The 22,374-nt window shown below is 36.1% G+C and overlaps 1 protein-coding gene across 2 annotated transcripts in view; it reads left to right on the top strand.

The window, feature by feature from the left end:
- Positions 1-22,374, top strand: part of ATF2 (activating transcription factor 2) — a 58,601-nt gene that overhangs the window by 21,438 nt on the left and 14,789 nt on the right. For both annotated transcript variants that reach the window (XM_039339312.1, XM_039339313.1), the window contains exons 9-11: positions 8,721-8,870; positions 9,524-9,730; positions 21,601-21,706. In XM_039339312.1, the coding sequence (XP_039195246.1) occupies positions 8,721-8,870; positions 9,524-9,730; positions 21,601-21,706 (463 nt within the window). The remainder of the gene's footprint in view (positions 1-8,720; positions 8,871-9,523; positions 9,731-21,600; positions 21,707-22,374) is intronic.

The raw sequence follows: 22,374 nt of genomic DNA, 5'->3' as shown, positions 1-22,374 counted from the left end.
ACTGGGCTCCAGATTAAAATAGTGGAACCTTATCATTTAATCTGATGTTAGAACTTGTCAGTTTTTTATGCAAAAAGCATGAAAATGTTACATGAAAAACCAATAAATGAATGGAAAGTTATGTTATTGGTATCAATAAAAAGATAAATTTATAATGATTGGTGTGGCACCTTTTTTATTGCTATATCACATTTTGCAGAAAAGTGATGGAGCATAATTGCACATCCCCCTTGTAATTTTGAATTATTTTGATGCAATTTTGACCTTGGAATTTTGATCTTGGAAACTGGAGCCAATTAATACTCAGGACATAATTTTCCTTTATTAGTAACCCTAAAATTAAACTACTTTCATTTCTGAGGCTTTCTCCTTGTAGACCAGAGTTATGTTGATGTAAGCATGAAAACTGGATCACAATTTACATATTTAAATGTAATGTATTGTAATTTATATCATTTGGGGAAAAATAATGTAACCTCAAAATCCCTAGTAAAAATAGCAATTTTATCAATCACTGTGGCTGAAAAATTGCTAATTTAAAAATTAAAATTACAGTTGAGACAATTGTTCCATTACATGTTTCTGATTTAGCAATTCATTGTTGTGAGTTCATTTTATTGTTATTTGTTTTTAGTATAGAAAGTGTTAATTTTTATCTATTTTTGTTAGTGTGCATTGGTGAGTGACTACAATAAATTCAAATTCAACTCAAATAATTCCATGACCAGCTCAACATTTGTATAACTTGAGGTAAAATATATTGTAGTTTCTGTTTTTTCTCAGTTGCATGAATATAGTTGAAACATAAGTGTCCATTAGGTTAGAGTTGTGTGTGCATAGATGCATTCAGGAAATTGACAGGCATGGATTAGAGGGCAATACATTTTCTTTGCTGTTGTTCTCTAGTAGCTGGTATTTAAGGCATTCTGAATCATCAAGACTTTTAGGCATTGATAGCCCAATTCTCCTTGTAAAACTTTTGAAAGTAGTGGCCATCATCTCCCTTGATCACATTGAATTCCATAGTTCGTATGTTTTGTAAACGCAGATTGCAGAATAACTGATTCCTTTCCTAAACTTAGATGTTCTTTATTATTTTTAGAGATTGAATGAACTGATCACTTGATTATAATACCACAGGTGGTACATTTTGAAATGATCATGGTGGGTGAGATTTCTGCAAAATTTAATTGGTAGCCATATAATTTCAGAGTAGCGAATGTGATTATAGTTGGTAGCCTATTATACTTACAAAAATGAAATTATTCATGAGAAACTAGCAATTCATGTTCCTTTGAAGTTATATAGTCAAACCTTTGTTACTTAACTTTGCATAGTGCATAAATTAATTATTTCATTGTAATTGTTAATTGCCTATATTGCATGTATAATGATAAGCAATTATGGTTCTTTGGTTTATAGCCAAATCAACACAGGCCATACACAAGAGGAGGGATAATCAGAAGGTTTGAAAATACGTATGCAGATTTACATTTAAAAATAGAGTGAAGGAGATGAATATTAAAAACATGGCCTACAGAATAGTAAAAAGTGGGAAGCAAGGGTATAAAATATCTTGAACATGAGCAGTGTTTACCAGCACATTTTGTTTAAGCTCTACTTACCTAAAATAGTAACAATAGTAGGCATGTTCTCTTATATAACAGGACTAATTACACAACACACGAACAGCAGAGAGGCCATTAATATGCTTCTAGATTCTGCCTGATTTGAAAAAGTAACGCTCACCCACACAGACCAAGAAACTTAGGAGAGACGAACATTCAAAAGGGATTAAAAGAATTTAAAGTAGTATGTTGGGGACTAAGCTTCTAAGTAAGCTCAATATACAGATAGTCTGCGCCTTATAATCATTCTTTTAGTGACTGTTCAAATTTATGATGGCATTGAAAAAAATTGATTTATGACCATTTTTCACATTTACGACCATTGCAGCATTTCCAGTCACGTGATCAAAATTTGGACATTTGACAACTGACTCATATTTATGACAGTTGCAGTGTCCTGGGGATATGCAATCATCTTTTGTGATCTTCTGATAAAGAAAGTCATTGGGGAAACCAGAGTCTCTTAAGAACTGTGATACTAATTTAATAATTGCAGTGATTCACTTAACAACTGTGGCAAGAAAGGTAATAAAAATGAGGCAAAACTCACTTAATAACTTTTCTCACTTAACAAATAAATTTTGGGCTCAATTGTCAAAAGTCAAGGACTACCTATACCATTTTTCTAATTTGAAATAAATGCTTGTCAATACTTGTGCCTCTATTTATTATAATCATCACTCCCACATCCAAGCATATAAAAACAGTGGTATTTTCTGAAAGAATGCTATAATGTAAATTGGTTTCTCCAGTACAGGAGATGGAAAATCCACCAATGGGTTTTCTCTGTCTGCCTGCTCTTGAGACCAAGTAGCCAAAATTTGACACGCCCCCTCTTGCTAGAGGATCCATTCTTAACTTGGTCTCAGCTATTTCAGGTTAGACAAAGCAACCCATTGGTGGATTCTCCCTAAATAATTGGCTATCCCTTTAAAAAATTTTTTTACCTTCCCTAACAAATTCTCCACAAGTCCTGAGATCATCTCTGATCTCAAATTAATTAAGAGGTGGGGGGGAGTTTTCCTCCAGCTTCCCATCCCATTCCCAGGGCTGGGGGGGGGGGGAAGGGATCAGCAGAGACCACTTGCTGTGCCTTTCTCCCCAGCCTCCCAATATTTCTCTCCAGTTTGGGGGGAAATAACAAGCTCCAGTCTCAGATTGATTTATAAGCCTGGCAGTCAAAAAACAACCTAATACTAGTGTGCTTCCTTATTAAAATAATATCATTCCCTGTTCTTTCTCACAAAGCTGCTCTTGGAAAGAGTAAATACCCAGCAGTAACTGAACATGTAATTTGTGATTATTCCAGCTATACTTAGTCAAAACAAAACAAGGTGTTGAATCATTATTTGGTGTCCTGGTTTCTTAACCAGAATTTCATGAACCTGGATATTGTATATTATTCAAAAATGACTAATTAATTGCTTAATGGCAATTAATTACCATCATATGTGATAAAGAATGCTTGATTTTATCTATATATATATTTAAAGAAATGTTTCCTGGGTTTGAATTGAGCATTTCAGTGTAAAAGAGGTGTGAGAGAAATACTTTTAGAAATGTAGATTGTACAATGTTTCTAATTTAGATTAATTTGCTATTAAATTGCTATTAAATCTTCAAAATATTCTATGTATTTGCATTCTGTGCAGCAGTTTTCAGGTGTGTATACACACACACACACACACACACACACACACATCTCAATAAAAAAGGGAAACTATCACCAGGAAATAAAACACCAAGGTTTTAATAAATAAAATCAAGCTTTCGATGGCTAGCATCTGTCATCATCAGGATACAAGCTAACTAGTGAGGAAACCTGCTTATAAGCATAGCCTCACTAGCTAGCTTGTATCCTGACGATGATGGCAGGTGCTAGCCATCGAAAGCTAGGTGGATGTAAGTAAGAGCTATAAGAATCACTGAAGGCTGTAAGTGAAGTAAGGATTAGTCAGCTTGGACCTGTTACAAGGTCCATGCGTAGAGTTTAGGTGTGGCTATGCTTATAAGCAGGTTTCCTCACTAGTTAGCTTGTATCCTGACGATGATGACAGATGCTAGCCATCGAAAGCTTGATTTTATTTATTAAAACCTTGGTGTTTTATTTCCTGGTGATCGCTTCCCTTTTTTATTGAAATGTATGTACCCAGGAATCACTGTTCTTCAATTTTTAATGTAATTTTTAATATATATATATATATATATATATACATACATACATATATACATACATCAGAATGCTGTTTTTTTTTTTAAAAAAAGAAATGTTACAGCCATTTATATTTTATGAAGCCTGAATTAAAAACAAAAATAAGCCATGATATCATATTCAAAAAAGGGTGCCAGACCTATCCTGTCTACCAGTTGGAACACTTTTTTCAGAGCCCAGCTTACTGTTTTTTCCCCCATTCTTCTCACAAGCCGGTCTAAATTTCTGCCAAACTTTAAGGAACTTTTATCAGAGGCATGAATTGATCAAATCTACGACTGCTGGGATGATATTCTAGAGATTATTAATTGCAGCCTAAATATCTCAAATTTAATTTTTTTCCCTTTTTGGTTCAGTTAAGTGAAAAATAAAATTAAAATGTTGATACTAAAGCTTTATTATTGTACATGAAGGCATCTGCAGAGTCTGTAAATAATGAGTTGAATTGAAAATCCCCCTGAATCCAGTCTTTTTGTTAAATGTTCAGTCATCAATTTTGGCCAAGAGTGCTGTTGCCCAACTGTGATGCATCTGGTTCTGCTGTGGCCAGACTTCAGCATTAACACACTGGTCTTAATTAGTAGGGATGTGCAAACCATTTGGAAGTATGAGTCTCAGTGCATGCCTGCTTTAAGTTCCTGCTCTTAGTGCTCAGAAGACAGTTGTGCTGTCAACATTTCCAAAGCTGGAAATGGCTGGATTTCAATTATAATTCCAGCACAAGAGTCTTGGGTGAAGAAAGCTAGAAACGGCCTTACACTGGACTTTTCACAGATGCAGCTTCATGAAAGCTTCACATAATGTACATGGTGAAAAACTAATACTGGTTCTCACTTGTTTTTTAAATACAAAAAGCTATTCTTGTTTCCTAACAGTTTATAATCTGATTACTGAAAACAACACTTGTTATTACACATGGTTATCTGGATTATAAAATGTATAACTGAGGCCCCTTTAAGAATGGCTTTCTATCAGTGTATATGGGAGAAAATCTTCTCCTGCCTTATTACCAAAATTGAGACCCCACTTTGCTTCCCATTTTCTCCAGTTTAAGGTATTAAGACCCATTTTATTGGTGAACCCTTTTGAATTTTTGTTAAACTAATAAAATACAATCCAAGACCATTTTGTCTTTTTGAACTGTTCAAGGTTTATTTTGCTTGAGTGTGATGCTATGTATGTTTAAATATTTTAAGTGTTATTTTTATTCTGCCTTTTCCTGTTTAACATTTTTACTTAGTTATTAGCTAGCTTGATCTGTCCTGTTAGGATGTAAGAGGAAATGTAAATCAGATGCGTAATGTTAAATCAGATTTCAATATAGGCGAGAACGTTAGGAAACTGTAGAATATTAGTTTTAATAATAAACTTGTAGCAGCTTTTGATTTTTTTAGCCTAGCAGCCCTTGCTATTTGAAAATTTAATATTAATATTACAGTGAAAGCCTTATGCAAGAAATTGCCACTAAAACATTTGTGCCACTTTAGTTAGAACAGCCACTTGAATTTAGAAAAGATTAATATTTGAAAATATTTCTTATTTCATAAAATCTGTTATGAGTAAAGCTTCTAGAAACCTGTTTATATAATTGTGCACTGGAAAACCCTATGAGCAAATTAGTATTAGGGAAAGATCTATATTTTTAATTAAGTAGAAATAAGTAAAATTAGAAAATATTAGCAACCATGCTGAATACTGTAACTAAGCCAGGACAAATATAAAAGCTTTTAACTTTAGACTGTAAACTCCTTGAGACACTATGCATTAAAGCAGCGGTCCTCAACCCCCGGTCCGTGGACTGGTACCGGTCCATGGCATGCCAGCAACCGGTCTGCATAAACAAGCAAAGCCCCATCTGTGGGATGCAGGCAGCACACAAAACCACGCACTCTCCAGTCCGTGAAAAAACCTTTCTCCATAGAAACGGTCCCTGGTGCCCAAAAGGTTGGGGACTTCTGTATTAAAGTTTTTAAAATTGCCACATAAAATGATGTTGCTTTAGAAATAATAATGTACAAATGTCCTCAAATGGGTTATGAAGATAATCATGGTTTCTGAAATGCCAGAACTGTAGCAAATAAAGAGTTAACATTTATTGTGGAAAAGAAAGCGGTAACAAATAAGGTATCTTAATTAGAATTATTGCGATAGAAAAACATCTTTCTTTTTAAGTGGCATTTCCCAGAACTCTGCAATGTCTTGTGGCAAACTGAGAAATACCCGGAGTATAGTGGGTAGCCTGTAGGTTTTCTGCAGGGGTTACTACAGAGAATTGACAGAGGGTAGCTTGGCAAATGTTCAGAAACTCACATTAACTTGGTTAAGCTCCACATGGGACCTTATATTCAGTAGAATTCTTCTGACCTGTCTCTCTGCATGCCAGGCTAATCAGCAAACACCTTAATGAGCCTGCTGTAAAGAAACAGACCTTTTCTTAAGTTCATTTTTATACATTCTCAGAAGGGGAGGGGGAAAAAAGACTTCATGAGGACTGATGATGCTGCAAAGACCACAATAATGATAATTAACTTGCTGAATTTAGAAGATTATGCTGTTAATTAGTTGCAAAATAAAGATAAGTAATAGAGTAGCAGATGGTAAGATAACACCCAGGAGAAGGAAGGTTATTACTCTGATGAGATTTTGTGGCAGATATGAAATATGGATCTGACTTTTTCATAAATTGTTTTTACAATAATACTGTTTCTATGAACTCATGATTGAGTGATCTATTGCAGTGAATTCAGGCAGATGTAATAGGGATTTATTTTCAAGGATGGAGGCATTTTTTTCAAACACCTGTATTGTTTATTATTAAATAGCAGTTAATATTTCAGATGTATTTTGAATGTATTTTATTTGTTTATGTAGTTGTTTAGTTTCTATAGTTGCCCATCCCAACCAGTGACACTGGGCAATATACATCATAAAAACAAAAAACAATAGAAAATAAATATATATGGTTGCCAAATAAAACGATTACTATTTATGTTAAGATAGCTAAGAAATGAGATCCTTAACACATTTGGGGTCCAAACCTAAACACATAATGTGATCTTCACAGCTTTACAAAAAGCTAGTAGGATTGGGGTCATCCTGATCTCTGAAAGAAGAATGTTCCAGAGGGTAGGGGCCACGGCAGAGACAGCAGGTTTCCTAATCCCCATCAAACAATATTCCTTGGCTGATAGGACCCATAAATGCCCTATCTGCCATACTGAATTAGATGGGTAGAAACAGCTGAGAGAAGATAGTCCCTAAGGTATTCTGGTTGTGAGGGGCTTTAAAGATGACAACCAGCAGCTTGAATTTTATCCAGAAATACTCAACCACATGTCAAACATCTGATGCAGCAATATTTTCCAAGGGCAGCCCTATATAGAGCCATTGCAGTATTCCAGTCAAGAGGTCACAAGGCCATGAGTGACTGAGCAATGCCTTCCAATGCAGGAATGTGTCAGCTGGTGCACAATCCAGATGTGTGCAAAGGGCCTCCTGGCCACAGCTGCTACCTGCTTTTCTAGCAGGAGCTATGAGTCCATTTTGAGTGAATAACTGCCCTTTAGCCTTACTAATTCTGTATTTGATTTTGCTATTATCAATTTATCACTATATCTCTAGTGCAATATAGTGATAGTGATGCAGACCTCTGTTAAGTTTACTAAATTTACTAACAGGTCTCAGGTAAGACTCTTATGCTGTAACATAATTTGTAATGTGACTGTGGATTCATAGATAAGATAAATCCATTCAATAGATTGCAAAGGAATATTGTGCTAAATATTAATGGCAATGGAGAGTAGGTGCAAACATGTAAAAATTATCTAGGTATGTTTAGATGTATGCTTGATTATATAGTAACTTAGACAATCTTCCACAGATTCTATGATTTCCCTCCCCTGATGGCTTACCTCTTCCAAATTCCTTAAGTGGAACATTTATCTCAGAAGCCACCAGTTCAACAGGTTGTTTTTTTTTCTCACGTAGAAGTTATTTTATTTAAAGCTGTAACTACCTGTGAAATGAGATTTTATTCTGCTCTCCATATATGTTCAATGTCCAATATATAAAGCAAATTTGAGAGGGAAGGGGATGAAGAATCTGTTCATGGAATTGAGTTGGTCCATGAAGTGACACAGTTCAAATGGCAAAGTTTTGTTGCAGTCTAGTAATTCTGTCCTCCTCTTGCTTTTTTGCTTCTGTTTTTTCAAAGCTACAAAACACTTAACTTGAGATTGCTGCATGAGTTACTATTTTATTATGACGGTTTTTCCTTGTTTTTATTTATTGTTAGGGTCATGGATTTGAGATTAGTGGACATATAAATTTATTTACTTAAATGTATTTATTATACACACAATTAGGGAAGGAGGATGCAAGTCAGTGGGTCTTTTTAAAAAGGAACTGAACACATGATTAAATTTTTGTATGTAAGATCTTTAAAATGTACTCTGTGTTGATAGGTTATCAATGTCTTTTACATGAAAAATAATATTTGTGGATTTATACCGGGCATTATTTTATCTTAAAACAAGCAGAATTAGACAGCTGTCTATTAAAAGCAGATGCCAATGGCAGAATGATCATTAGGAGAAAGTCTACGGATTGTATGCAATGCTGAGTGAAAAGAATTCTGCTTGCATGTGAGGGCTTTTTAATCAAAGTCTCTGATCTTAGAAAAGCCTGTTTTGGTAATTCGGTGACCTCATGAAATCCTCTGGAATGTGGCAGCAAATTATAATAGAATTGTCTAAAATTGGACAAAAATGTGGATACACATAACATTGCACTTTTTATCACCAAGTACATCTTCTGTTGCAGGGCATCATTTGTCACTGAGTAAACTGAGTGTGTATGGGTTTTTATCTCCCTCTCTTTAGAGATTAAAAGCTGCTTTGACCCAGCAGCATTCTCAGGTAACAAATGGAGATACTGCTAAAGGACAAACAAGTGGACTGGTTCGAACTCAGTCAGAGGAAGCACGACCACAATCACTACAACAGCCCGCCACATCTACTACTGAAACACCGGTATGGAAACCTGGCTTCTGACTGAGTTTATTAACATGAAAAATTTCTTGATAATTCTTTTATGCTATATGTCTTAAACGTGGAGAGGAGACCAATTCATCTTGGTATTAGATAAAGGAAGAGGACAGACACTGGGAGTGTATGACAACTAAATTACAATCAAATAAGATAGTTGAATATGTTTATTGTACTTATGGTGCAGAAATGAAGATGGACTTAGTGATTTATCTTAAATTTATCGGTTTTTCATTTTTAATCTTGGTTATAAGTGCAACATTGTTGCGTTTATTATTATTGTTAAACATTTGTTATGATCTTGGGGTGAAGGTGAAATGAATAAAAATTAATTCCACGGTGACTTTGTGGAACTATATTAGGTTGGAAAACAGTTTTTATATATTAGATAATAATTGTCTTCTCACTTCAGGTAGACACCGTTTAAATTTTCTGTGACATCATCACTGTCATACTTTTTGAAGTGTTTTAGGCATGCCCATTGTTAAGTATCAGTTATTTTACATGATATTCAAATAACAGAGTGACTAATAACAATCCTAGAATGCCTTACAAAATAAATATTAAAATTTATAGTGGATATTTCAGAAAGCATACAGAATTTGTCGCAATGAATTGTGATATTCTGGTGCCTCTAGGCCTCTCCTGCTCAGCCTGCACCACAGACGCCAAATACAGGAGGCCGCCGAAGAAGAGCAGCAAATGAAGATCCTGACGAAAAAAGACGGAAATTCTTAGAGCGGAACAGAGCAGCCGCTTCAAGATGCAGACAAAAAAGAAAAGTTTGGGTCCAGTCTTTGGAGAAAAAAGCAGAAGACCTGAGTTCACTAAATGGTCAATTACAGGTATTTTGTTTTTGTTTTTTATTTGCAATTTTACATTTTTTTAAACTAAGAAGTTTAGTCAATCAAAAATTATATATATTTTTAACAATAAAAATACAATTTTAGAAATGGGGCATTCTGTTGCTTATCTCTCTAATGAATCTGTTCTGGTAGTGAATCTGTTCTGGTAGTGCCAGGCGTAGTAAAATTTACATCCAGCCTAATCTTTACATATTTTATTTCAGTGCAATTTGAAATGGTAGCAATGAATACTAAACTAAAACTTCTGACTAGTAAAAATTATATGTCCTGAATCTAATAAAACACCTGGTCTTTTTAGCAAGTACTTCAGCTAATGACTATTTGCAAATATGGTGATTAAAAAAATAATTTTCTGACCAGTGTGCACATTTACAACCAAATTTCGTATGCCAGATTGATAATGCTGGTGTGGGTGTACAAGAACTTTATCTGAATAAGACAGGAGCAACTAATAATCTTCACAGTCTCTCTCTCTCTGTGTCACAAGTTTGCTTAGTAACCATTTTGGTTAATGACCTGGTTATTGGAACGGAACTCAGTTGATAAGCAAAGAGTAGATGTAAAGTAGCTGAGCATGATTTTACAGAAACAAGACAGCTATGAGCAGTAGATGTCCTGTTCAGTTTGAACAATCATTGCCAACTTCCTTTTTTCAGTAAAAGCACGTAGACGAGGACAAGATGGAAAATGGCAGTTACAGTCTTTTTTTACACATTTTGATTGCTGGGCCTGTGAAAGGTGGTCTCATCTGCTTTTTTCAGAAGATTATTATTCTAGTTCTAGCTAATTCATAAACCAGGCTGTATAGGTTGGCCTATACTTCCAGTATAATTTGTTGGTGGTTTTTTATACTATGAGATTTTAACATAGTAGTTTTCTTAAGGTATCAGAAGAAAATATTTCTTGAAACATCAATTCACTATAATTGCTTGGAGTTGGTCACTTTGGGCATTATGAAAGTGATATTATCTGAAGACTTCTGTTGGACTACTGAACAAAGTTTGTCAGACCTTTTTTAACCAATCATCTATCTTGAGAAATTCTGAATATTAAAACACAGTAATAACTATTATTGTTGTTGTTGTTAGGGACCTTGGAGGTCTTCTAGTCCAACCCCCTACTCAGGCAGGAAACCCTATACCATTTCAGACAAATGGCTCTCCAGTCTCTTCTTAAAAACCTCCAGTGTTGGAGCATTCACAACTTCTGGAGGCAGGTTGTTCCAGTGATTAATTGTTTTAACTGTCAGGAAATTTCTCCTGAAATATAGTACAACAGCAAGTAAATACAGCAACCATTGTTAAGAGTGCTCTTGTTCAAGCAACTTGTACAGGTAGTTCTCAACTTCCAACCATAATTGAGCCCAAAATTTCCATTGCTAACAAAACAGTTAAGTGAGTTTTGCCCCATTTTATGACCTTTCTTGCCACAGTTGTTAAGTGAATCACTGCTGTTAAGTTAGGAACAGTTGTTAAATGAATCTGGCTTTGCCATTGACTTTGCTTGTCAGAAGGTCACAAAAAGGGATCACATGACTTTGGGACACTACAACCATCATACATATATCCCAATTACCAAGCTTCTGAATTTTGATCACATGACCATGGGGATGCTGCAGCGGTCATAAATATGAAAAACGGTCATAAGTCACTTTTTTCAATATACCTATGAGATGGTAATATAGAGATTTATGGTAAAACCAGTCTCTTTTACTTTTGTCTTACATCTAAGACAATTTGGAGTTGAGTGATATATCCCAACGGGCCGCACCTATCTGGAGTAAATGTGATCTATTATAGGTTTCTACTTGTGTTAATAACTTTTCCTACTTAGAACTGCAGTTGGGTGAAAGTATTTCTTTTCACATTCTCAGGAATTACCTTCATATTAATAGATATAAAAGAAATACATAATTTACATTCTGCTATTAGCAAAACTGTAAAGGCCAGGATAGTCAAGAAAATTAAATGTCAAAGAAATAATTAAACCATGCTTTACACAGAAACATTAATCCTGAATTTCTGTAATTCTTCACTTGACAAGTTTCCAGAGCTGATCAGGGTGAGCAATGATGATCTGCAATTATTTATTTATTTATTTATTTATTTATTTATTTATGAGACTTATATACCGCTTTAAGTGCAAGCACTCTCTAAGCGGTGTACACCAGTAAGCAATGTATATATATATTTACATTGCCCCCAACAATCTGGGTCCTCATTTTACCTACCCCGGAAGGATGGAAGGCTGAGTCAACCTTGAGCCGGTGAGATTTGAACCGCTGACCTGCTGAACACAGTCAGCTACAGTGGCCTGCAGTACTGCACTTTAACTGCTGCGCCACCTCGGCTCAATTAGTTACATTCAGTATCAAATTTGATAAATTTGGTCTTCCACAGTATGCTGACTCTGAAATAATACAAAGATTCAGAACTTTTTTTACTTTGTCAATTCTGCAGAATAAACAGATTCAAAAATATAATTAAAAGCCTGTAATTGTAAAATACAAATATTACTGTAAATAGATTTTTATTGTTTTGAAAGCTAAAAGGTGTCAATTGTAATATTAATTGATTTGATTAATTACTCTGTGTTCTATTTCAGAATAAATACTGGTCAAAATATAAAACAATGGGACTGGAACATGAGATAAATACATAATTTTGGAAATGAAATGTTTCAAATATCAAATCGATACTTTAATTAAAGGGTATTAACATTCTGGCTTACTTGGATTACAAACATACAGTAGATAATTATTTCTGTCTTTGAGGCAGACCTCCAATTCCGCATTCATAAGCACACAAATACAGTCATACCTTGGTACTTGACTGCTTTGAAATTCATTGAATTTGGTACTCGTCATATTTTGATGAGAAGATTTTGTGGTACTTGTAATTTGTTTGGTACTTAATGCACAAGCTAGAACTTGTTGGTTGCCTCATGACTCGCCAACCTTTCCAGCCAAAACAAAGAGTCATGCTTCAGTCACATGGTAGCTCTTGCCCTTTGCAACATCCCCTTGCGGTGTTATCTTCATTTCTGTGATTATTTTGTGCATTTTTGCGCTTTTACTTCTCATCAGCACAAGTGAAGTTTTTATTTTGTTTAAGTATTTATTAATTTTTAAGTTTATTTCTCATATAATGAAATACATATCATTTTACATACTGCCTTAAAAACGTGAATTGTCTTTGGTTTGGAAACACATTATATTTATTTACACTATTCCTTATGGGAAAAATTTGGTACTCGTCGTTTTTAGTCACGCTTCCCAGAACCAATTAATAACGAGTACCGAGGTACCACCGTATTGATGAACACCTCTGTTGCCCTTTGAAAATATCAGCCATATAGTCTATCCAAACACATATTTAGAGCAAAAGCAAGAAAATATATTGGTTAACTGCATTCTTCGGTTTTGTTTAAAGTTTGTTATTAATATCTGCCACTGTCTTGTTTTGAGTTTCAAATTCATAAGCACAGTTGCTAGATGAAAACAACAATTTACCCAAGGCTGAGTAGATAAATAGGAAAGGAATGTAAATCAGCACAGAATCTCTGAGAAAGACAGTTGTCCCGAATAGTTTTGCTTCCAGCAGGCAGAAGAAAAGTCAAAATGTAGTCCAAAGTTCAGAAAACCAGGTTTGTCATCCAGTCCAAAAGGTCAAAGTTTCAGGTTTGTTTTACACAAGCAGAATTCACAGAACTGACACACCAGAGCAGCAGATCAGATGGTTGCTTCCAACAGAGAAACTGGTTTCAGTAGTGCCTTTTAATTGAGGCTGCAACTAACTAATTAGGATTGTTCCCACTTGCTTGGCAAGGTATCTCATTGAGCATCTTCCCTCTGCTTTCCACTCCAGCCCAAGGGCATGGGGACTGTACCTCATCAATTGACTGCTCCAGATGTTCTGATAGTGCCTGTGTGTGATCAGCCTCAGGTGATCCTGGCTTGGTGTCTCCCGAGACTGACATTCCACTGATTCAGCTCTAGCACCTTCTTCAAAGACAGAGTCCTGGATCATTACAGCCACAATGAAAAATAGTCACTAAATTAACGGGAAGACTATTTTTAACAAATGTCATTCAGTGTTGATTTGTTTCATTTCCAGGCTGAAATGAACAGCCAGGTGAATTGACTAGGGTTTATTCTGCAAAAAAATTGAATAAGCAGATAAGGTAAGTTGAGGTGAAATCACCTGATGACCATATAGATGGTGTGGCAGCTAGTTTAGTGAATGAGTTTACCATAGTCAATCTGAGCTTTTATAGTCATAACTCAGTAATATTTTGGCACTCTGTAGCAGGAGTCCTAAAGGAACGGAGATTTGCATTTGATATACCAATCCCAGCTGAGGACAGGGAGAATTATTATCAATGTCTGTTTGCTTCTATGGAACCTGTAGAGAAACTGCTTTTAAGCAGTGACTTAGTAAATACCAGAACTCCGCCCCTTTGGCCTCCAGTATCGGTAAAAGAGATACAATCCATCATTAAAAGCCTAAAGCAGTGGTTCTCAACCTGTGGGTCGGGACCCCATTTGGGGTCGAATGACCATTTCACGGGGGTCGCCAAACAAGGCTGTCTGCCATTTTTTCCCCCTTTTCTTTGGCCATGCCCCTGGCACCCGGTGATGTATAAATGGTTGGGGGTCACCACAACATGGGGAACTGTATTATGGGGTCGCAACATTAGAAAGGTTGAGAACCACTGGCCTAAAGAGTAATAAAGCCCCAGGTAAGGAATTTTTTTGCCAGAATTATTTAAGAAATTCCCCGACTGGTGGGGTCCACTACTGGCAGGTCTTTTTACACATATAAATAACACTTGCCATATACCAGATAGGTGGAAGATGGCAATAGTTGTCCCCATATATAAAAAAGGGAATTAAAAAGGATCCTAGTAATTATAGGCCCATTAGTCTTATTGACCTTGTAGCAAAAATATATGCTAGGTTCATTTTGAATAGAATTGAAATCTGGGTAGAAGAAAATCATATCCTTGCAGAAGAACAAGCAGGTTTTAGACAAAACCGATCTACCATCGATAACTGCTTTGTCCTGCACCATGTAACTGCCAAATATGCCTATAAGAGGAGACCTTTGTTTGCTGCCTTTATAGGCCTTACAGCAGCATTTGATACTGTAAACAGAGAAGTACTATGGAGTAAATTGACATCTCTTAAAAGAGAACCTAGACTGCTGGCTTTGATTAAAGCCCTTTACACAAGTACCTGTTTGAAGGTGTGGTATGGGGTTAATGGGGCCCTGACTAACAGGATTCACACAAATAAAGGGGTAAGACAAGGGTGTATCCTGGCCCCATTATTATTTAATGTATACATAAATGACCTGCCAGAGTTAATGAAGGATCCCATGGTACATATGCCAATGATCCTAAACACATACTGTAACAGCTGGCTCTATGCCGACAATATGATCCTATTATCATATTCACAAGTAGGATTGTGCAGACTATTAAGAAGGTTTAATTCCTATTGCCAGGACAATTCCCTAACCATCAGTAAATCTAAATCAAAAATCATGGTATTTGGAAAACATCATGAGAGACATAGATGGCAATTAGATGGTGAACCAATTGAACAGGTTAACACCTTTGTATACTTAGGCATAACGTTTTCCAAGACTGGATTTTGGGCTTGCCATCATCAACGGAGCACACTTAGAGCAAAGGCTCATTTGAATCTACTGCTTAAATTAAAGAATCATAGTTATCCAAGGTCCCTTATCCCATTAATCAGAGTATATAAAGCTAAGGTTACTCCTATGCTTTTGTATGGAGCTGAAGTTTGGGGTATATACTCAATTACAACACTTGAACAAACGCAGTCCTAGGACCTGAGATGTATTTTGGGCGTAGATCCAAGAACATCTGCTGCAGCAATTAGAGCTAAACTGGGAATTCATACAATTCATGCTCTATCCAAAATCAGAACATATAATTACTGGCATAAAATTAATGAAATAGAGAGTGATAGACTCCCCAAGTTACGCCTATTAGAGCAGATAAAATTAAAATCACAAACTTCCTGGTTCACTAAATTGACAAATTTTGTAACAAGCTGTGACCTTCCTATCTCTTGCGTAACAGGGGAACGATCTAAAAAAAGAGCTGCCCAAAGAATTAAGCACAAAATGACCTAGCTATCCTTAGTAAGATGGGTAACTTGAAATGGCTGAGCAAATACAAATGCACTTTTCAAGCAGACAGATATTTGAGGTTATAACTGCCAAAATATCTTAGGGAAATATTCATGCGAGCGAGATTTGAACTGCGAGTGAGATTTGAACTGCTTGACACAATGGTCAGATATGGGAGATTCCATTCTGTACCCTATAATGGACGTCTCTGCATCTGCGGAGTGGCTGAGATTGAGGATCTGGTTCAATCTTATTTCACTGTTGCCTGTATAAGAGGGTGAGAGACAGGTACCTTGGCCTATACACTAAACAAATGACCCATTGGGATCCCCATATCAAAATAACTTAATTACGTAGGGACAGAATTTGAAAATTACATTTAACACAGCATAGTACCTGAGCAAAATGTTCGGCTGAGATCGGCATATGTGAGACTGATTGGGGTAGATTTGTAGGGGTGATAGTGAAATATAATTTTATCATATTTTATTTATCTACATCTTAAATTGCCACATTTGATTTTAATTTCACTTTAAAAATGTATTTTATCCCAATTTCATTTTAAATTGTATTTTATTTCTATTTTATTTTAAATTGTATTTTAACCAATTCTATTCTAAATTGTCTTTACTGCATTTTAGTATAATGCGTGTTTGGAACTCTGCACCTCAATGTGGCCCACGGGCTAATCAATAAAGATTATTATTATGATGAAGTGTATTATATGTGCTCACTACTTTTGATATTTTCAAAAGGGAAAAAAAACCCTACAGGAAACATCAGCCTCAGGAGCTATTCCTATTTTTTTTTTTTTACTGCCCAGCTGATTGATATATTCAAATAGCTATTAACATGGGAGAAATAGCTACCTTGACAAAACTACTTTTCCTTACCTTCAACTCAACAATTAAGTTGCAATAGGGAGCCAACTGTTTTCCTGCCTCTTTTCTTCTTTTAATGTATATTCTTGAACCTATCACACTTACCCTTGCCTGCCAAGTGGCTTATTTACATAACTAAGACCAGGAAAGGGGGTGGGGGAGATTCTACCATTCCCCAGCCAGCAGGTAGAGATTATTCTGCGTGAGAATCTTTTACTCTGCACAGGACATTCTGCAGTCCAAGACATTTTCTTGGAATATGCTCGGGTCATATAGGATATTTGACTGGCTAGATGTCTGATTCTTCCCCCCACTCCCAGTACAATTCATAAAATTCAGATCTTCAGTTCTGTTCACTAGCAGTTTCAGTAGAGGAAAGATTACAGTTCTTCCTTTTACATTTAAAAGGCTGTTCTATGAATTTAGGCAGCATCGAGAAGATTATACATTTTGGGGTTTATTATCTAGGTATTTTAGGTGTTGGCTCTGAAACGTTTTTGTTGAATTTGTTTTAAATGTTTTTAAGTTGCCTCTTGGGACAAATTATTCCAAAGTGGCTTATATAATTAAAATAATTACATATAATTTAAATGTAAAAATACAAATATCAGTTATTTCAGGAATAGTTGACAATGATACCTGGACTTAAATTAATTTGTTCAATTTGACATACTGCAAGGGTACATATCCTGAAGCCCTAAAAAGTTCCCCAAACTTCCTAAAAGTTCTCATCAAATTATACTTTCTATTTTCTAGAAGGAGATATTTATTAAATACATAGGGAGAACCGATTTTAGTTATTCTTAATTAATTTAATTAGTTAATTAAATCTTAATTTTAATTATACAGAAATGAAATTAAAAAATTCCGCTTTTGTCCTAGCCAGAGGACAGTACAGAGAAGAGCAACAAAAATGATCAGGGGACTAGAGGCCAAAACATATAAGGAACGGCTGCTGGAATGGGGTATGTCTAGTTTAATGAAGAGAAGGACGAGGGGGGACATGATAGCAGTGTTCCAATATCTCAGGGGCTGCCACAAAGAAGAGGGAGTCAAGCTATTCTCCAAAGCGCCTGAGGGCAGGACAAGAAGCAAAGGATGGAAACTAATCAAGGAGAGAAGCAACCTAGAACTAAGGAGAAACTTCTGACAATTAGAACAATTAACCAGTGGAACAACCTGCCTCCAGAAGCGGTGAGTGCTCCAACACTGGAGGTTTTTAAGAAGAGACTGGACAGCCATTTGTTTGAAATGGTATAGGGTTTCCTGCCTGAATAGGGGGTTGGACTCGATGACCTCTAAGGTTTCTTTCAACTTTATTTATTTATTTATTTATTTAGCCTTACTATCTCTTGTCATATTGAAGTAAAACCTTGGGTCCAGAAATGTTCTGGAAATCTGTGCAGCAGAATTAACTTTTTATTTAAAACTACAAAAAAAAGAGAGCCAGCTATATATAATTTATAAAGCCTAAGATATATGTTGATATTTATTGATAGATAAACATTGGTAGTAATTTAAATAACCTGACCACAAAGTCAAAGGTCAAAACCACCTTTTTACTTTCTCAGTGTTGTTCATTCTGTTGCATAATTAGATCTATCTCAGGTCTGGTCTGCAAAAATCCAGACAGTCACCAATGGTAGCACATATTGCATGCTGAAAGTGTGTTAGTACATAAAACAAAGACATTGCAAGTCGGACGCACAGCCAAATCAAAGCCTGCAACTTTTTAATTTCAGGGTTTCAGCTGGGACAGAATCCAGAAGGGTATAATAGGGTCAGTGGGTCAATGGTGGTTTTTTTCTCCTTTCTCTATTCCTCCATAGCCATTGTGCTTGCCCTTTTACCAGATTCAGCACCTTCTTTCTCTTACTCCCCTGACATGTTTACATTCAAGTACCCGCATGTTCATCCTGTGAGCTTCTCGGTGCCTGCCTTCTTTCCTCTCCATATTTCCTCACACTTGAATTCAGCCAGCCTGTCCATTCCTCTCCAATCTTCACAGCGTATTTGTTTCCATCACCTCCCCTAGCTAACATCACATGTGCTACCAGTGAAGGCCTGATTTTTTTTTCCTTGCTGTTCCTATTCCAGAACAGGTCCTACCTGAAATATGTTTCAGGTTCATGCTCGGATAAAATATGTGTTTTGATCTGAGCTGCCAGTTCCTTACACTATGTTCTCTATGCAGAGAATGTTTTGCACATCCCTATTTTGCTGCCATCTAGGGGTCATTTGGATTGTGCAGCCTGGATCTGTAGCTTTAGTTGGACACCATTAAAAAATTGATTAATATGGAGTAGGAATATAGCATTCTTTAATAGAGTTTCAGATTATTTTAAATTAAATGGAAAAATGTATTGTAAATATATCCTTCTGGTCTACCATTTAGATATTGTTGGGGGGGGGAGGTTGTACCAGTAGTTACATATATATCCTCTGGTTGTGTCACTTCACTGAGTATACTTATTAATTGAGGGGATTCAGGCGATCATAGGTAGGCTCATAAGACAGTATATGGATCACAAATCCTAACTTACATAAATTAGCACAAATATGAGGGAATAAAACAAGGTTTCTGTTGTCTTGTGATATACAATCCAAAATATAGTGTGAGCAAGGAGTGCTGCATATGGCATGGGTGCAACTAATAGTAATAACCTAATCTATATCTTTTCTATTTTACCGTCTTACTAAAAGGTAACATGTAAGCTTCAATTAAGGTCATGATGAACAGCAGACATCAATAATAATGGGGTTCATCAGATAATGACCATGAGACATTACAATTTGAAATTAAGAGGAATTTGAACTAATAAATGAAAATTGTGCCTTGGTGAAATCTAAGAAAAAATGGAAAGATGTAAGAGATGCAAATCATGTTTTTGATCCTTGTGGAATTAAGTTCATTAAAACATGTAGGGAAGTGATAGGATCTGTTTAATTATGAATGAAAATATCTAGGTTCTGGATTACCATTAAGGTAGGAATTACAACTTGGTAATATATTATACTCAAGTGAATGGTGATACTGTGGTGGAAGAACGAAGGACAGATTTTAAGAGAGAAAAGCCAAGAAATAAAAGTGAACATAAAACAAAAAATGAATGCGATAAAGAATAGAATATAGGAAAAATGATGAAAAGTGAGGCATCAATGCTATGAGAATGTTGAAAAAACAAGTTTCAAGTTGTAGAATTTGTAATTGGAGAATCTTAAGATATAATGTTTATTTATGAAAGGTTCCATAAAAGTGTGTGTGTGATGTGCATGAAGACTTCATCTGTAATTTTATTGGTTTGGAAAGTGAATGTGTACTTTTATATGCAGACATTGCCATTTTGTTTGAGGTTGAATGATTTGCACTGAATATTAGATTTTATTTTGCCAAAAGGAGCATAGAGAGATGCCATTTTCTGATGCCAAGAGAAAACGGAATAATCAGTTGCAATTTATATATAAATGACAAAACACTAGAGCAATTAGTGCAGCTTGCAGCTTGATAATTTATTAAAATAGATGGAGAAATTTTAAGACATAAACATTGTTGTAAAAAGGTAGTGGATAGCATATGGTCTGTTACAAGGAATGCTTATTCCTACTTTGTTATGTGAAATGAGAATGAGCATATAAAAGGAGAAGCATAAGTAAACTGAATGTAATGAGATTGTATACTACACAATACTACTGTATAATACTACACAGCAAATATGTGAAGAAAGGAGAAGAACAGGAAAGCCATGCTTGAATGCAGATGATGAAATCCTTAAGATAGGAGGGAGGATTTTAAATAACAAAAGGCAATGTGCAAGATACTGTATAGCCATAGAGCAGCGGTTCTCAACCTATGGGTCGTGACCCCATTTGGGGTCGAACGACCATTTTACGGGGGTCGCCAAACAACGCGATCCGCCATTTTTCCCCTTCAGGGGGTGGCGCCGTGCATGCGCACCGCACATGGGGCGGTACCGCGCATGCGCGGCGCGTCCGTGTGGCCGGGGGTCGCCGTATGAAAAGGTTGAGAACCGCTGCCATAGAGGTTAGAGCAGTGGCGAACCTATGGCACAAGTGCCAGAGGCGGCACTCGGTGCCCTCTCTGTGGGCACACACATCATCACCCCCAGCCCTGTCTCCCCCCACGGCCCCTCCTCACCAGCAGCCCCCCTGGAGGAGAGTCGCCCCAGGCACGGCCCAGAGCAGCGCAGCCAAGGACATAGTCGGGCAGCAGGGATAAGACTCTGCCCTCGCACCCGATATGTGCAGATGATGCTGCGGGATGTGGGAGGAGGGCGTGGCTGCCATGGTGCTGCAGGGCTGCCTGGGTGATCTGCAGCAGGCCATGGAGGTGATGCATGGCCTGGCGGGCAGGGGCAGAGCAGGCAGGGCGGGAGACGGAACAGGGGTGGTTTTGGGGCACTCAGTCTCTAAAAGGTTCGCTGTCACTGGGTTAGAGGAAAAGAGGAATCAGATAAAATGAAGGGAAAAGATTAGCAAATATGAGTAATACTACGAGGGAGAATTCCCACTTTATTTATTTATTTATTATTAAATTTATTTGCTGCCCATCTCATTTCAAAGTGACTGGATTTGTGTAACAAAAGAATGGAAACAAAGGAATGGCCACGACGTCAGTTATTCATTCAATTTATATCCCACTTTTCACAAACCTTTTTGGTATTAATAGGTACCTGAAGTATGTGCTTTGACTTTTGTCTTTTCGGGATCTTGTAAACCTCAGTCTGAAATGCACATAATTTAATACAGCTAAAATACAAGGTTGGGTTTTTTTTTATTTATTTAGAATGAAGTCACCCTGCTGAGAAATGAAGTGGCACAGCTGAAACAGCTTCTTCTGGCTCATAAAGATTGTCCTGTTACAGCCATGCAGAAGAAATCTAGCTATCATAGTGAGTAATATTCCATTCCCCATACCTCTAAGTTATACCAGTGAACTACCAAGAAGTATCAAACCAAGAAAACATTAATACTGAAAAATGATGCTGAAATGTTTCACATAGTTTTGGCAAAATATGTTCAGGGACAACATAATTCATAGAATTCTTTTTTAAAAAATATTTTAATAAATCCTCTTGAGGATAATGTTATATATTTATATTGAATAACTGTTAGATGACTATTAATTTTCATCCAAAAGAGTAATATATAATATTGTTGAATGTAAAAAATAAACATTAATATTTATGGATAAAACAATGTAAAGGTAAAATGTAAAGAACTAAATTGTTGGCTTCCTGATTCTTTCAGCACTTCAAAGGTTAATTGTGTATGTCTTATTTGGGGATATAATAAAAAGTCCAGAAAGCATTCACTGTAGTAGAATAAATGGCCAATTTTGTCCATTGTATACAAATTTATAACAAATAACTGAGCTGGGAATGCATTAGGCAACATTCATAATATATAACCCACAGCTTTCGTTTTTATGATTTAGTGATATTTCAGGGTATTTGTAAATGTGAAGATTGTTTCTGCCATATGTAGCCACTTCATTTTAATTTGCCAGTGTCAGTAATTTAGGAGAATAAAAGAACATTTTGTATTCCATGTGAACAGT

Source organism: Crotalus tigris, unplaced genomic scaffold, assembly GCF_016545835.1.
Source record: "Crotalus tigris isolate CLP2741 ecotype Arizona unplaced genomic scaffold, ASM1654583v1 scf7180000017733.2605024, whole genome shotgun sequence".
In the NCBI taxonomy this organism is placed as follows: domain Eukaryota; kingdom Metazoa; phylum Chordata; class Lepidosauria; order Squamata; family Viperidae; genus Crotalus; species Crotalus tigris.
This window is presented reverse-complemented; position numbering and strand designations above follow the sequence as displayed.